This window comes from Micropterus dolomieu, linkage group LG13 (genome assembly GCF_021292245.1).
Source record: "Micropterus dolomieu isolate WLL.071019.BEF.003 ecotype Adirondacks linkage group LG13, ASM2129224v1, whole genome shotgun sequence".
Taxonomy (NCBI): Eukaryota; Metazoa; Chordata; class Actinopteri; order Centrarchiformes; family Centrarchidae; genus Micropterus; species Micropterus dolomieu.
Genome location: NC_060162.1, coordinates 13,148,622 through 13,166,184, shown reverse-complemented (window position 1 = coordinate 13,166,184; position 17,563 = coordinate 13,148,622). Strand labels below are relative to the sequence as shown.

The 17,563-nt window shown below is 40.1% G+C and overlaps 1 protein-coding gene across 6 annotated transcripts in view; it reads left to right on the top strand.

The window, feature by feature from the left end:
- Window positions 1-17,563, top strand: part of rgs3a (regulator of G protein signaling 3a) — a 152,615-nt gene that overhangs the window by 87,603 nt on the left and 47,449 nt on the right. For all 6 annotated transcript variants that reach the window (XM_046066035.1, XM_046066038.1, XM_046066039.1 and 3 more), the window contains one exon: window positions 1,100-1,234. In XM_046066035.1, the coding sequence (XP_045921991.1) occupies window positions 1,100-1,234 (135 nt within the window). The remainder of the gene's footprint in view (window positions 1-1,099; window positions 1,235-17,563) is intronic.

Here is a 17,563-nt window from a genome sequence, read left to right as displayed (position 1 = left end):
ACCCATCAATTAGGAAATATTTCTTGCAGCAACAGATGTAGCCCATAAACTCCCATTGACTCTTCTCCTTAAACTTTTTAAAAGGTCCGCTTAGCTTCCAAATTAGGATTTGGAGCAAAATCAACATAAATAAATTCTATGTATGGCATCAGAGATTGTTATTATTTATTTATACGAGATCTGTTTTTTATCCAGAGTACATTGCCGGAATCATGTCCAAAAAAGACAACAAATGGGGCCATTAAACTATTAGAGATCTAATCTGGACATCAGTGAAATCAAACATAGAAGGTCCTGGAGAGTCACCCGGAGGGGTATTTATGTCCCTCTGAGTGAAAAGCTATTTGACAAAGCACTGCCTGATCTAACTTAACCACTGGTTGTCAAATATTTATTCTCATGTATTTCCCAGCAGGGTTGTATTGATTTGTGCTCTTTTAGGAGTACCATCTTGCCATTGGCTGCGTCATCATTTTGTCAGCATATCAGATTCTGCCTAAAGTGGATACTGGCCATTATATAATTTCACTAATGCTAGCGTTTTGTTACCCAGAGGACTGTGCCACTTTACAGTCTGTGGTGTAATGAAAACAAAGTTCAGGCGACAACTGAATGCGCAAAAAGTCTGGGATGAAACATGGAGACAATGACAGCACATACTGTACTAGTAGGGCCAGTGTCAATTATGGATAGTTCATTCTGCTGGACATACTCGCACATGCACACAATAGCAGAATACTTATGTTACTGTACTTATGATGGATTAAGCTTATTTGTTTGTCATTATCCTCTCTCATCACACACACACACACACACACACACACACACACACACACACACAGGTAGCTCAAGTCTTATGGTCTTATTGAAGAGGGCTGATGAGACAAAAAACTCTTGTTTTTACCTTTCATTCATTCTTTCTAATGTAATCCTCTAATTTGTTCTCTCTGGCCATCTTGAACCCTTTTCCTATTCAAGTATAAGGAGATACTTCTACTTCACTTCTCTGACAGTAGATGCCTAATTGCCCGCTGTCTTTTCCTCCACCCCTCTTGCTCCTCTCTCTCTCTCCTCTCCCTGCTTCTGTATGTGTCTCTAGAAGTGTGACTGCCTGCTCAGCCTGGAAGCCTATTCAGCAGACCAGAAGCGCCGCGTGTGTCAGTGCCTGAAGGACAACATTGACAAGCAGCTCCAGCTTCACAGGAGGGAGGCTCGTGTTCCGCATTTTGAACAGGTATGACACATGGACACACACATCTGGGAGCATTTGCAGTTCTATTTGAGGCCGTTGAGATGAATTAGTGAACACATGAACACATGAACGCATATATTCGTGCATACCCCCATCACAGATATCCCACGAAACAAACTTACAAGCATGCACACTCAGTCAGGAGCATGTAACAGTTTGCTGCAGCTCACACAACCGTCACTACAAATTTCCACTTAGCTCTTATGCTTCTTTAGGCAAGTTTAATGCTGCCTCTTATCAGGCTCGATTTAAATAGTTGCACTGCTATAGTGGAGTTTCAACTCCAGTAAAGTAGTAGTAGTAGTAGTTTACTGTTACTGCTCTTAACATATACTGAACTTGACAAAATCACAGCTGTGGTAAACTCTATTTGTTGTGATCATTTGAAACGCTAACCATACTACACTTGACTGAGTCATGAGCACTGCGAGTACCAAGTGTTTTCTTGGTGTCCCACTTGACCTGTGGTATGGTGACAGCGGTGACACATACAAAAAAACTACATATTAAGATGAAATAAAACTTAAATTCATGACTTTTTTCGTGATTTGAGGTTGGAAACGTCTTTTTCATTAACATATTTGTGTTTATTAGCTTCCATCCACCAGTACAAACTATTGGGCAGTTGTCATTTATGGCTACAGTTTTCTTTGAAAATAAATGTCCATGGAATTAGTGTTTTGGGATAAGGATATATTTTTGACCAAATAAGTTACCTTATCGCAGATTTTATTGCCACTTGCAGCAGAAACACAACAGTGACATATTATCCCCTTTTAAGTTGATTAGCATTCACCATTAACATTCAGTTGGAGTCATGTTTCAGTTCAGCTGACACATGTAAGTACAATATTCACTCTCCTTTTAGCTCTGTCTTTGGTCTTTACCAACTTCTTAGGGACATATGTGGCTCTCTAAATGCTCCTCTGTGTCTGCTGTTTGGTGCTGAGCAGATCTTTTGAGCTTCTTTGCTAAAAACAGCATCTTCCTGCTGCGACCACAAACAACCCCATGTGAGTGAACTAAAACAGTAAATTTATTGGCCAGAAAATCAAATCAATGAGCTGAAAGGCACTGAATTACCTCCATAGAGCTGAGGAAAACTGCAGAGCTAGGTAATAATTCTCCGTGGGTTAGTCACTACCAGTGACCCCTTTCATATTCCAATTACTATACTATTGTTGTCATGTTATACTTTTTGGAAGCGTTGAATTGGATCAAATTGAGTGGAATAATTGAATCCTATGATGTGCAGAAAGTGAAGGTTTATTAATTTTTGCCCAGAAAATCGAGCTCAAATATAATCACTTTTGGATTAAGTGATTACACCCTTGCTCGTAATGTAGCACAGTACAATGGTGGTGCAGGGTGCTGTTAAGGATGCACTGTAACTGATCTTTAAGTGCTCACTTGGCTTTGACCGCCCTGATTAAGAGGGTGCCTGCTGGGGGAGCTGTGAACGAGATTACCGTGGCCCAATTCGGTCATTTCAAGCGTTACCTAGGGAAATCTACTCAAAATTATTTTTTTCTTTTCTTGTCACGTTTTCTAATTGCTATTTAGGAAAACTGAAAACTGTGTGAGCGACTGTCTGACAAAACCTTTTGACCAAATAGATACATGTGCATTTAATTTGATAGATTTTAGCATATTATTCTTTTTTAAATTGATTTACACCATTCCCATTTCTTGCCTCTTTCATTTTTGATGAACAGCAGAGACAGCCCATTCACTTCATAAATTTAAAAGCTGTCCAACCCAGTTTGTTTGAGTTTTGCTGAAAGGTGATTAAAAGGGATAAATAGCCTTGTGCGGAGATGTCACACCTGTTGTACATTAGGGCTTCATTTCATCAGCACATGAAAGAGAGAAAGAGAGAGGGACAAGCCGACACTCTTTCATCCCTTTCTCTCACTACACGTGTGTCCATGTGTATGTGTGTGCCCATATGGTTCATCAGAAAAGATTCAGGATGAGACCTGATTAGCCAGAAGTGTAAATGACCCAGAATTTGTCCCGTATCTGAATACTCTCTAATATTTGAACTACTTTGTTAACTTCGTCCAACATGTCCAACAAGATTTAAAGATTTTAACACTGTATCAAAGAAACGGTGTTTGACTGCTACGGTGTTTTCTAGCAGGAGTGTCTGTACACATAACTGTAACGTTCCACAGCAACAGGATGGCCATTGTACATGTTGCTTTCCTTGCCTGTTTCCTCCCATGGCCCAGTGTTAGTTAGTTGCATCCAGCTAAATATGTGAACACATTTACACACACTGCAGTGGTCAATATGTTCAATAAAACAGCTTGGCACGCACGCTCAGTCATGTGAGTCAATGCCTTCTATTGACCAAACCAATGTATTGATCGGTATAGACATGTTAAAGAAACTGCCCTTCCAGTTTATATTAGCACTTAAGTTGTGCAATGATCATTGTAGGATATTCCCCTGGCCCACATGAAAAGCCCTTTTGTAACTGCAAAGTAATTATGCTTTTAAAAGCTTCAGCTCTTTTCTTGTCAAAGGAAGCAAAATAAACCTTCTAGTGTGTCAACTGGGGTGATGAGTCTCACAGTTGGAGGTACCTGAGGGAGACCAATCTCTCTCTCTCTTTCAATTTCTCTCTCTCTCTGAGTACGTTCACACTAAATAAAACACTAATTTTTCTTTCACTTTGGCCCTCTGTTCATCACTGAAACTCAAGCTTTTCAAAAAAGCACTCTCCAGAGTGCATAAATAAACACTTACCATGTGTTTTAATGTGGATGGGGAAAACGTCCATAAAACCTAAAATGACGTAAGCCTGCTCAGACACTCAGTTACTTTGTGGCAGTAACATTCAAGTAGAGAGAACAATTTTCTGTAGCCAACACACTCTGTGATCACTCCTTTTGAAGTCACAGTGAATCAGAAGTTAGAGTGTCTGAATCTTCTGTAAGGTGACATATTTTCGAGTAAAACAAACTATGCGGCATCTGTGGCGGGGGTTTAGTTATGAGGTGCGGTTTGGCTTAACGTATACAGTGCGATATGAAGTGGTAGAGAGATATGGAGCTGCAGAGGACTGTTGGCCTCCACCCACATCTCCCTTACCTGTTTTGTTAGATCCGGAGGCAGAGGAGGAGGCAAAAGCAAATAAGTTAGAACACACTCTTGTGGAGATGTAAGAAAAATCTTTACCCAATTAAATCTAAACAAACACCTCCTATGATATTGTTTAACTAGCCACTACAACCCACAAGCTAGCCCTTTCCTGAATGTCGTCCCCTCTTTCTCCCTCATTTCCTCTATGTCTCTATCCTATCCACAACAAAGGCAAAAATGCCCCCCTTAAAAATATGTCAATATAGCTAATCTCACAACACAGCTTGTCACAAATGTATGTAATATTGTATAAGTAAGAACTAAAGAATTTTTTTTGGCATACAGCGGCGTGATCATAAAATAATGATTTCATCTCAACGTTAGATGCCTCAATTTTGCTATTTGCTGGCCAAAAATAAGATGACAAACAGATTTAGCGGTTTTATAATTTCCTATGTTTCATGCGTTTCAGTGTGGACGGACATGGCTTCAGGCACACACACACAATCACACACATGCCTATAGAAAGAGAAATACATCATTACTCCTGCAAAACCTGATCGTACCACCTCACTAAACTCATACATGCAGGTTTGCATCCATTTCCTGCCCGGTGGGATTATTACAGTACATTCTTTGTGCAGTTATTAGATCCTTTAACTGAAATATGTTATTAAATGGAAATCTGATTGGTGTCCTAAAGGCAAGAGAATGCCTGCTTAATCATAACATTTTACATCTTGACAAATTAGTTCACTTTTGATTGCATTTCTCCACAGTACCTTAGAGGCAAATAGTTTGTATTCAGTCAACTCCAAATGTGTTTAATTATATGCAAATCAGCTTTGTCAAGTACGGGAGAGATGAGAAGAATGCCCTTAAAGTTTCTTGCATGGGAGTCTTTAACAAATAAAGAGTCCTGTGTATTTTAATTGGCATCTAGGTAAGAATCCTTTGGGTCATTTCATATTGGCGAAAGAAAAGAGGACACATTCCCATAGACAGACATGTTTAGACACATATGGGTCCTATCTGTTGTGATGGTGTGGTGTGGGGACAGAGAGGACCCAAACGCAACGCTCAGAGGGAAGGAGGTTTATTGAGGGAAAAAGTGGTTGAGGGACTGGAGTGGAGGGAGAGGTGGATGCCGGGGAAACACAGGCACGGGGAAGCGAGGAGACTGAGGCCAGAGTGCCGGGGGACACTGGGGCCGAGGAAGAGAGGAGGCACGGGAGAACTGGGAGGACGCCGTGGGGGAAGTCCGAAGAGGAGAGGACCGGAGGATGAGCCCAGCCGACAGAACGGAGGACGAGGGCGAGTGAACCTGGGAGGGAAACAGACAGAAAGACAGGGTTAATGACACTGTGGGGACAAAGCACAGGGAAATAAACAAGATGCTGAATGAGTGCGAAAGCTTGAGAGGTCAAGTGGCACTGGGTTTGGAGCAACAACGATCAAGCAGAGGTAGCGTGGAGAACCGGGGTTGAAGTACTGGCAGAGGTGGAGTTGATTGCTGGCAGGTGTGGCAAGTAGGGGAGGAGGTTAACGAGATGCAGGTGCGGGTCGTTGGCTGGGCTCAGGAACGGAGGGAGAGAGAGAGAGAGCACACACAGGGGAGGAGACACAGGGAGGCTGGCAGAGAACAGGGAAAACAGAATCACAGACAAAAAAAGGAGAAATAACCAGGACATTCACCGTCAGCCGGGCTGCCACCACAACAGCTATCCATCCACAGACGACCACTGGTATTAAATGAACACATAAAAACATAACATCAAAATCCTGTGTCCGCAGGATAAATACAATGATAAACATGTGCACCTTCATACAGCACAGACCAAACAGTCCAAAAAACTCAGGGAACCTTCCTGTAATTTGACATGGAAGGATATTCCTTTGCTCTTCCTTTTAATAACTTCATTTCTGCCCCACCGTTACTGCTGAGTCAACACCAGAACTTATTTTGCAGCCTGAATAGAGTGAACCTTTTGATGCACTGTGTGTATTCCTGCCAAGTGAGTAAGAACTGCAGCAAAAGAGCTTTATAAAATTACCCATTGAATCACACATTTCCCTTGTGTTAGAGACTGCATTTGTCCTCCCATGCACAAAGCCAAGTAAATCCACACTTAGCTGAAGCATGCACTTTACTCAAGAGGGGTGTTCAAGTGTGCAGAGAGAGCAGAATCCACTCCAAAGGGAAAAAGCACACATACCATAGAAATCACATTCATTCTATCTATTTCTGTTACTTTGTTCATTCACGTTTTTCCTGCAGTTGGGGTTTCTCCGTCACACTGTTGTGATGTCTAGATCTGCCTATGAACGCTTTGAATGCTTCCCTCTGGAAAAATTTGGACATGAGCCTTTTTCTCCTGGAAATCCTCTAATCCTCCAGTCCCTCTGTGAGTCGGGCATGCTGAGAGTTTACCAGTTTCTATTTTGTGTGGAGCTTTATTTAAAGTCAAAGAATTTGGGGCGAATGTTTATGATGGCTAACTTCAACTTGAATAACTCTTGCCTCTTTCTTAAGGGAATGAGTTAGTCAGGGATATGGACAAGAGCATATTATGCAGTAGGTGATGTTACACAGTCAGGTGTTATAAGGGAGAGAGACCTGCAAAAAGACCATGAGGCAGTTGTTGGGCTGAATTTTCCCAGAAGTTACTGGACTGAATAAATAGCCTTGACAAAATATGCCAATAAAACTAAAAAAAAGCCAAACATGTCAAACCTCTCAAATTTGCAAGCCATGATAATTTAAATGCTGAAGAAACTATTGATTTTCCATTACATTTAATTTAGGTTTTTATTTACATTGTAGAGAAACAAGCACTTATATCTCACAGCCCTTCCTTGGAAAGCTTCCGGATCATTCTTCTCTCGGCAGCATTAGCCCCTAAGCTGCTGGAAAAATAAATTTGTTCAGCTGCACACACACACACACACACACACGCACACGCACACGCACACGCACACGCACACACACACATACACACAAATGGGAATTTAAGCAGGACCGGCCATTTTGAAAATGACAGTTGCACTTCATCACACACAGCATTCGATGCTGGCACTCTTCTGACGTCTTTGAGTCAGAAGAGGAAAGCATTACATTTTCTACATGAGATCATAGGCTCACATAAACAGTGGAAGAAAGATGGCTGCTGCTAATGAACAAAGTGTGACTGTTGAGGTTTGGAGGCAGCTTGTTCTGTTCTCTTTCTCTGGCTGTCTCATTTCACATTTATGAGAATCTGTCTTACTCTTTCTCTCGACTCGTCAAACTGTTTATTTACAGTGAAACTAAAGACAGTGGTGGTCTCTCCTCTCCCCTGTCTTCCTGTTCTACCATGCCCCCCCCACAAAACACACGTACGCACTCAGTCAATGATAGACAAATCTCGGGACAGTCAGTGAATTTGCATCTTTTGAGCAGCGTATCTCACTACGAGGGCACACTGAATCTTAAGCAGCAACACAAAATAACAAACAGAGAATAAGCGGCTGAGTACAGGATTTATCAGAAAACAGAATAAATAATTTTGCCCCATTTTGTGTATGAAGATTTTCAAGGCCCTTATCTTATCTTATCAGGTTATGCTGCCATCCTGCTGTATTCATGTCAACTCTTCGGAAAAGCTACAATTTTACTACATTCGCTCCACCCCTTGGTGTTTATTACTCTTTAGTCATAGGTCTTTAGCAGCAGTACAGCAAGTCAATGTTCAAAAGTTGATGTCTGAAAATGAAGATTGAAAATTAGATCATCAGTTTTCCATCATTTTATATTAAGCAATGTCTGCAAGCTTAAAAATCCAACAACTCCACTATACAGAGAAGAACAAGATTAATAAATTTACTTTGAGTATACTTTAAACACAAGTAACACATAAACTGCACACTAGTAGTATTCATATAAATTAATTTTAAGATTACACCAAAATAATACTGCAGTAGTACACTTTTACTGTTTTTCAAAGTTGCTTTGAGCATACTTGGAGTACTAAATGACATATATCTCAGAAATAGTTCTGTAGCACAAAGTACACTCCGTAAACTAAAAAGTGGGCCAGTTAAGTCTAAATAAATATTTAACTGGTACAGTAACAAGTATACAAATTGTTTATCCATATATTAACACAAGTATACTTAATGGCGCTAGAGGTTTAATCATTTTTTCTAAGGGGAACAATGACTCAGTAGAAGTTTATATTTACTGCACCAAAAGAGCACAAGCTACAGCTCTACAGAGGAAGTAGAGTAGATTAAAGGCCAAAACAAAGAGTCTGACAGTGGGTGAGATAGGGTCTGATTTGGACGATGCAGAGTGAGTCCGTGCTGGACCAGAATGAGATGAGGGTTTGATATGGGCCTTACACGACAGTGGCTTATCACAGATCGAACAAGACTCTTGGTCGTTTTGGCAGGAATCAGAAAGATCTTTCAGGGAGAGGGGACTGTCAGGAAGACACGGATGATAGTAGAGGAAGCATATTAGAAGTGATAGTCTGGTGATGGACAGCATGTTGAGACAGTGACAGGTACAGTCATAGCAGTCATAGGCTTTTAAGAAGGGAGTTTAAGTTTTAAGGGAGTTGAAGAGTGAGACAGTGTCACTGATTTACAATAGGAGGCAGTGAGTGGTACAGGAGAACGTGAGGGGAAAGCTAACAAGTAAGTGAAGGAAGGAGTGCCTGTGATTTTTGACAGTTTGTTTTCACTTGGTGTCCGATGAGGATAGGAGTGAACCGTTGGGAGAGGCTGCTACACACCTGTCATCTCATCGGAAGTGGGGAATTATATATAATTACAACGTAAATGGCAAATATAAGGAACTCAGTGAAAGTCTTCTGCCAGGATCACCAATAAGTGTAAACATAAAGTCTGAAAACAAGAGGTAAATATAACGTGTCTCAACACAAAGTAAAATATGGGCAACATTTGTACTGGAACATGTTCACGTGATTAACATTTCTCTTGCTCTCTTTGTTTTTCTGCAACAGACGCACACTTTCCTCTTCATTGTTTCTAATTAGACATGGATGAATTCCGTTTGTCTTGTCTTTGCTCATCTCTTTTCTTCACGCACACATACATCAGACTGTATGCTATTTTAGGGATGTGTTGTCTTGTGCGGCATCTAAATTTAGAACTTTATCAAATGGAGCAGATATGAGGAACTGAGCAGAAACGTTCATATGTAGATATATCACTGTGTAGTTATGACTTGTTTTCTTCTCAGTGGAGATTTCTGCTTCTGAATGGACATAAGGGCGGCAGTGTGGTCTGCTGGTTAGAGACATCATCTCTTACAAAGCTTAAATGCAGCATCTATGTCCAATTTCTTTAGATATAGAGAAATTGTTTAAAGAATTGGAATAAAGTATTGAGTCTATCAGAAAGTTCTCCACTGCACCTTTGCAGAGGTTTGCTGTGAACAGAAGGAAACCCAGGACAGCTGTCCACCGACTGCTACGATACCTGGTCAATTATTTTGGAGGATGAAGCAACATCACCATCTCAAACTTTCCTTTTGTTAGCAAATCTAGAGACTACCTGGAAAATGTTGAGAAACTCTGCTGTCTTCCGGACAATACTGCTCCTATGTGGATGCATGTATCAGTAATATGAGAGCATATTAGTTATTTCCTCATTCTACAGTCTCGTTATGGAGGCTGTAGTTGAGAATTTGAAAAGTTCACCAGAAAGCAAGAAACAAGAGAAATATTCACTTCAGTTGTGTTCTTTTTCCTCTGGGTGCTTCAACCACAGACTCATCTACTCCTGTGTCATTTGCCTTTTTTTCTCTTTTCTCACATCTTTTCCCCTCTTGTTACTGTCATTGCAGCGGTCAAGTGCAAATATGCAATCTTTCACCTTCAGTCTCACTCTATATTTAGCACTGTCTTTGTTTCCTTCGGCTATCTACCTCTCCCTCTCTGTCAGTTACATACACACACACACACACACACACACACACACACACACACACACACACACACACACACACACACACACACACACACACACACACTTACAGCTCAGCAATGTTATTCATTGTGGCCCTGAAGTGTAGGATTAATCCTCCTGTCTCTCTTTAAACATTAATGATTTCCCTTTGATGGAGTGGTGTTTGGCTTTATTTTAGCTCACCTTTAACTATTCATAACTGTGTTATATAATGGCAATTATGCATCAGCATAGGAGCTAGTATGGATAAAAGCCTCGTGGACTCAGTCCTAAGAAAGCACAACAGAGCATGAAATCCATTCACTGTCAATTTTAATTTCGCACATTCTTTGCTTTGAAAAATGACGTTTGCTCCACTGAGCATGCAATGGAGCTGGGATAACAGTTTAATTTGCAAATAGCTGGGCTCTTTTTGATACGAGGATATTTTTGATTAATAGAGTTTGATGACAGCAGTGACACTGAGAACTTTAAAACATTCTGCCACCAATTAGCAGAAGGATGAAGAAATAGGGCAAAGTGCTGGAAGCAGATGAAACCCTGAAATCTAGTTTACCTTAAGTTAGTTGATATTCTACTTTTTAAATGTCAGTCATTACTTTCTGCATCACCGGAACATGTTTCTTTGAGAATACCTTTAGCTAGAGACAGAGAGGGAGACAACGGTCTGTGTATTGTAATTGGCAATGTTTAAAATAGCTATTTGAGAAGGCCACTATATATTAGCACATGATATGATTAGATAAGGCCTGATGAATAGGTTGCATGGCTCCCTTCAGGTCTGATGCAGACACATGATCATTGAAACAGACAGGGTTGTGTGTGTGTGTGTGTGTGTGTGTGTGTGTGTGTCTTATTAAGTGTGGAAGACATGGCCCTTAACATCCTGCTCTTTGATAGGTTTTGATTTGGTGCTTTGATTTGCAACAGAGCAACTTCTAAAAATAGCTTGTAGGGGAAGAGAGAGAGAGAAGGGGGGAGAGAGAGAGAGAGAGAGAGAGAGAGAGAGAGAGAGAGAGAGAGAGAGTGAAGGACATTGACTGCTTTGGTCTCCAGAGAGTTAGTTGCATTTGATCTTTTCATAACCATCACTCCCTCTCTGTTTTTAATACATCACATTTTCACAATTCCTCCTTTCACTCTCACACCTCAATCTCCTCTCCCCGATTCCATCTGTCTTCATTTCCCTTCCTTCACCAAATCCCTTTTTACCCCCCCACCCCTCTTTCTCCCTCCTCTCTTTTGCACACACGTTAATACCATGCTGGGGGAGAATCTGGGACTGCAGCAGCAGCACAGACAAGAAGCTGAACAAGGACGAGAAAAGAAGAACTGACACTTTCAGAGAAACGGACAGGAAAAATAAAAAACCACACATGGTCACATTGGATTAGCAGCCTGTGTGTATTCGCGCCGCACACGTGCACTGTCAGCGTGTGTATGTGTCGATGAACTGTGCCATTCTTGGTCATAATCTGGGACACGCCACCAATTATAACACACTTACACAGTCACACAAGCCAGCAGGCGCACAACTCGTCCAGATGCCGGTGTCTAAGGTAATGCACAGTATCTTCTGTACTTTTATGAAGGTCAATCAGAGAGCTTTTTTGTCTCTGTAGTTGGGATTATTGTGTTTGTGTGTGTGTGCAGTACTGTAAGTATGCTTTGAATATGAGTGTATGTGAATTCGACTGTGTTTAGATTGTGTGTGTAAGTAGGACTGTTTGCATGCTGCGATCACAACAGTTGTAAATGCTGTTAAGTTATATTTCTTACATTTATGTAACCAGGGATTTTTTTAATTTTCTATTTTTTGCACTGCATAGTAAATGCTTCTTTTGAGATTGGTTGGAGGATTTAATTTCTGTTATTGTGGTTCTGATAAGCATAGATAAATCTGTTCTGTTAGAAAATACCAGTGACTTAAATTATGTGCAGTGTTTATCTTTATTAATGCCGCCTTGAGAATGAGAAAATAGATAGAGACAGAAGTAAGGGAAATTAAATCTGGCAAATGACTCCTGTGTGATTCATTCATCAGTTAGTTGGGGCTCATGTAGTTCCAGTCTCTGGGTTCTATTTATGCATTAAATTGTTTTATTGGAGAAACTCTACGACTGTTAATGTTGACTCAGTATCAGTGTAATAGCCGCAAACACTTTTAATTCATGTTTTTTCTTCGCAGTAATTAGCATTGAACTGTCACCTGCTGTATATGACACCGTCTTGTTTTGTGTTGGACATTTACCTCACTTGTCAGTGATGGATCGTTGTTGACCTGAGCAACCATGTAGCGTGACAGCAGGTGTGTGTGTGTCTTCTTCCTTTCAATGTCAAATGTTCCTTGTCACGGTTGGGAGATAAAAAACCTTTTTCCTCTGTAGCATTGAGAGGCTCTTGAGATAACAGAGTGAGAGGAGGGTGAGAAAGTAGACAGAGTGTGAATGAGTGAGTGAGAGAGAGAGACAGAGATAGAGTACCATGTGGTTCAATTTGTCACTCAGGTACAGAAGGTACATGTGTTTATCTAACAAGACACACTAGCCAGGTTTCCATCCAAATATAGCCCACATTTTATCAGAAGAAAATACCATTACGCAAATATAAGGAATTGGTTCATTGAGATAAACAACAGTTGATGCTAACTCTCTGGTCGTGTGACATTAAACCTTTGCGATAGAATTGGATGCAACGAGATGATGCAATTAAAAGAGCGCCAGTCAGACCTCAAAGGGTGGAAAACATTATAGAAATATGGCATTTCTGTTTTCACTGTAATCTTTCACAAAGATCTTTTTGCTGTATAGGTACCTTTTTTTGCGATATTTTCAGTTATATATTTTTTTCTTTTCTGAATTTTCACTCAATTTTTTTTCTTTCTACAAATTAAAAATGCCATAAAATCAGTTGGATGGAAACACACGTACTGATGTATTTACTATTTATGCTTATATCATATTTAACCTTTTTATAGAATTTGATGTTGTATGTAATTATGAGTGCAACCAAAGTGTTCAAGGTTTTTACTGAGATGTTGAGAAAATTTGTACAGTAAAAATTTGTACTTTTACTTCTGCACCTATGCTACATTAACAAAACAGAATCTTTAGGACTGGGTATCTTTAGGAACAGTTTGACCGAAATGTGTCTGTACAGTTCAGTCAAATGTTGAAGGTTTCTAAATTTCTAAATTATTTTCTAAATTATTTAAAAAAAAGTTGCATTGGCACCTGTATTGAAACATTTCTAAAATATCCACCCATAATTAAGATAAATGTTAGGTTTGTTTTAGTAATATTTCAGCACCAATGTTGCCTGTAGTGAGGAAGAATTTATACAGTTTCATGTATTTATGCATTATATGATGTTTCCTTATTAGTTGTTTTCATCTTATTAACTTCCGGAAATGAAATTGCCTTTATGGAAAAACAGTAGAACCCATGTTGCTGAAGTCAGAACCTGCCATTAGCTAGCTAGCCTTAGTTCAAGGTGGCTAGCATTTTCCATCTCTCTGGTCTCTGCGTCGTTGAGGCATAGTTTGAATAGAAATGGTACATTGATGTCATACAAGTCAAGGATATGTGACAGGCTATGAGTCATTGGAATCATACAGTGCAAACATATCTATATATAGCTATACAATACATATCTATGGTGACCTTGACAACAACAAAAAATAATGAAACTGTCACTGACCAATCACAGTTGAACAATATGAAACATACAAGGCTTTACAAGTCTGCACAGGAAGTTAGATTGTGACTTCCTGCGTACATGTTTTACAGACGTCAAATCTAATGTCCAAAAGAAAATGAGTGCATGCCAGATTTAGAAATGTTAAAAAATTGATATAGAAGAGGAATTTAAGAAGAACTGAATTTAGAAATGTGTCTAAAACCAGGATGTGTAGTGACATCCCTGTCCTCTGAGTGTTGTGTCCACTGATAAACAGCTAAGAAGGTGACTTTGTAACTGCATAGTGTGTCAGAAAAGTGTGTGTTTAAACTTGTACCACACGTGTTTGTGTGTGTTATAATGAATATGATTCCATACGTGTGCTTCATGCATCCTGTGGGACCTGTGGGTGCTGTATTGCCTTAATGGCTGCACAAAGAAATGATGGGCGGGGGTGTTATGTGGGCACAAATGGACACAATGTATGTACACATGTGTCAAGCAATATTTGCAAACCCACACACATCTGCAGTCGTGGAGACCATTTAGGACACACACTAAGCTCATACTGCTCATTTATCTCTTCTCATTATCGCTGTCTCCTCCCTCTCCTTTTTTCCTTCTCACTTGTTTGTGCAGCTTGGGAGTCTACCTTCTTAGCCTCTTAGGCACTCTCTCTCTCTCTTCCGTTCTCTCTCTCTCTCTCTCTCTCTCTCTGTGTACGCACAGTTCAGTTGGCCTAGCTCTGACAGAATCACACACAACAGCCCAGCTAGTCAGTCACAGACATTCACACAGCAGTTTGAGAGAGGAAGTAGGCCACTTTAATGGGGATGTGTGAAGTGCCTGTATCTGCCATAAGCGGACTGTAACCTGGAACTGCTTCCCCTTGCTAGGTAAGGTTTATAACTATCGCTTTATTTATTGTCTATGGGGCGCATTTTGTTTTATGGCTAATTTTAAAAAGAGAAATTTAATGCAAATGAATTTTTATGTTGCTTTGGAGGAAAAATATTTTTAAGATTATTCATGTGGTTAGTTTGAGTTGCTGAAATTGTTGTGCTGCTGGGGAGCAGGGAGTGGTTTGGTCATGCAGACATGGAAACAAGACTGAGAGATGGGAGGAAAGATAGGAAAAAGCAATAAAGGTTTATTTATCACTGGGCATCTTTATGACGGGCTCATATGAGGAGTTGTGTGTCATGCACTCTTGATTCGTTTAACTTCACTATTTCTAACTGCTTCTGTTTTTTTTTCTTTCTTACTTTCCATCTTTGTTTTAATCTTTCTCTACCATCACTTCATCCACATCTTTCCTTTCTCTAATAGCTTTAATAGCTTTCTTTAATATAATTGCCCCTGCAATATCACCTCCCTCTTTTTCTGAACAACAGAATGTTTACATCCCCAGTTTGACACTTTTATTTTACAGTCATTTTTGCTCCGGCTGTGCCCTGAGTCGTAGGGTGAGAAGCAGTGAGACTAAAAGGAGGAGGAGGAACAGTAGGGAGATAGCCATTAGGAAGACGTACTCTAAACCGTGTCAGAGCCAAGATGAGCGTGATGGAGACAATAGGAGAGAGCGACCACAGGGGGAAAAACAACAGGAAGCACACTGGGGAAAATTGCTTTTCTCTTTTCCTTGTTAGTGGAATTGTGGGGTTATTCTCTACTTACTAGAAGGAGAAGGGCAGACAGAGAGAGAACTGGATGCAGGAGCGTTTAGCTGGTGCCTTTATACAAATAGGGAAATGGTCAATAATAGACAGTTTGAGCAAATGATAGGTTGTATTTGGATGAATTTTACAGTATAGCGGTGTAAAGATATGGAGTTTTTACAGTGAGAGAAGAAACACTCTCCTCTCCTCTCACTCTTCCCCTTGTCCTTAATCAATAGTAGACAGTGTCAATGACCTATCCCTCTGTTGCACACACACACTAACACTTTGTTCCACTAACCCCAAGGGGACATCTCATTGACATAATTCATCTCCCATAACCCAATTGTAAGCTGAACCCTAAAACTGTTAAACCCTAAAAAGTGTTAACCCTCAAAAAGCAGTCTCTACCCGTGTGGACCTTAATTTTTGTCCTCACGTTGACACAAGTCTCCATGGGTTAGTGTGCATTCAGGTTAAAGTCCCCACCGAGATATAAGAACATAAAACAGCGCTGTATTAATAAAATTGAATTGAATTGAATTGAAACACACACACAGACTGAATGTGATTTATCAACTGGTCTCTGGAACAAATGAGCTGTTTGTTATTTGTTATAACCTGGAACACACACATACACACACATACACACACACACACACACACATGCACATACAGACATCATTCTCTGCTTTTTCTATGAAGGGGCTCTTTCCAGTCTTTTTCAGTGGTCACATTGTCTTCAGCTGCCTGGCGTCACTGGGCAAGTTACGTCAATGGCATTTTCTCTCTGAAACCTCAGCTTCTATCAATAATGCCTTTGCATAGTTGGATGTGATGTTCACCCCCCCCCCAAGAGAAGCCAACCCATCCCTTTTCCCCCCTCTCCCGCTGTCAGGGACTTTGCCTGGTTTCTGTGAGAGAATGAATCTTGATTCTTCCAAAGGTTTTGTAGGAGTGGCAGTGCACCATATTATTCCTGAAATGAGTTTGCAATTTCAGTTTAATGACTAAAACATAAACACACAAACACACACACACAGGAGGACTATGTCACCAGCTCTCAGTTTTTGCTGAAATATTAATGAGAATAGACTTCATGCTAATAAATTGTGGTCGATATCTCCAAGGTTTAACTCACTGCCAAGTATTCCTGTGAGATATTGAGCCACTGTATTTCTTTTTCTATTCTGCTTCAATTACTGTAGCTGACAGAATATGTGTGATATGCTGCAGTACTGGTACCTGACATGAATAGCAGTATTGTTATGTAAATATGAGTGGATGAACTTTAACTAAATGATGATAATGTTGCAATTGTCAGGTGAAATTTTTTTTTGACAAAATAATCTGTTAAAGCTAAACATGTACACCTACATAAATACTAGAATTCTATGAGGAAATAAAACATTTTTATTACTGTCTTAAGCCAGTAGACTTTTGTTAGGAGTTTTTACATTATTCAGTTAAAAAGATGTACTTTTATGTCCCCAGTGTTCACCTGACGTCTTGTTCTCCTGAGTTTCTTTGATCTACAGTCCCCTTTTCACTTGTTCCCTTGCTCCCTTTTCCATTTTCAGTTTTCTCCTTCCCTTTTGGCCTGATCATAATGGAGGGGTCTGACAGATAAACAACTATTAACGTCTCATCGCTCTTCTCTCAGTGAAATCGAGGGCAAGATAGGCCGGTGCATTGCTGTGCATATAATGAGGCCATTCAGAGATTGATCATCTGTATGGTCTGGTCCCTTAATGAATTATTACCATTACACAAAGCAATAATGGCTCTTAAATCTTCAGACCACAAATTGATATAGACACGGTACATGTCAAAGCATGCCTAATAAATTTTTTGTTGGTGCAGACCTGCACACATAGACACACACAACCCTACAGGCTGTCTTCCCGTCCGT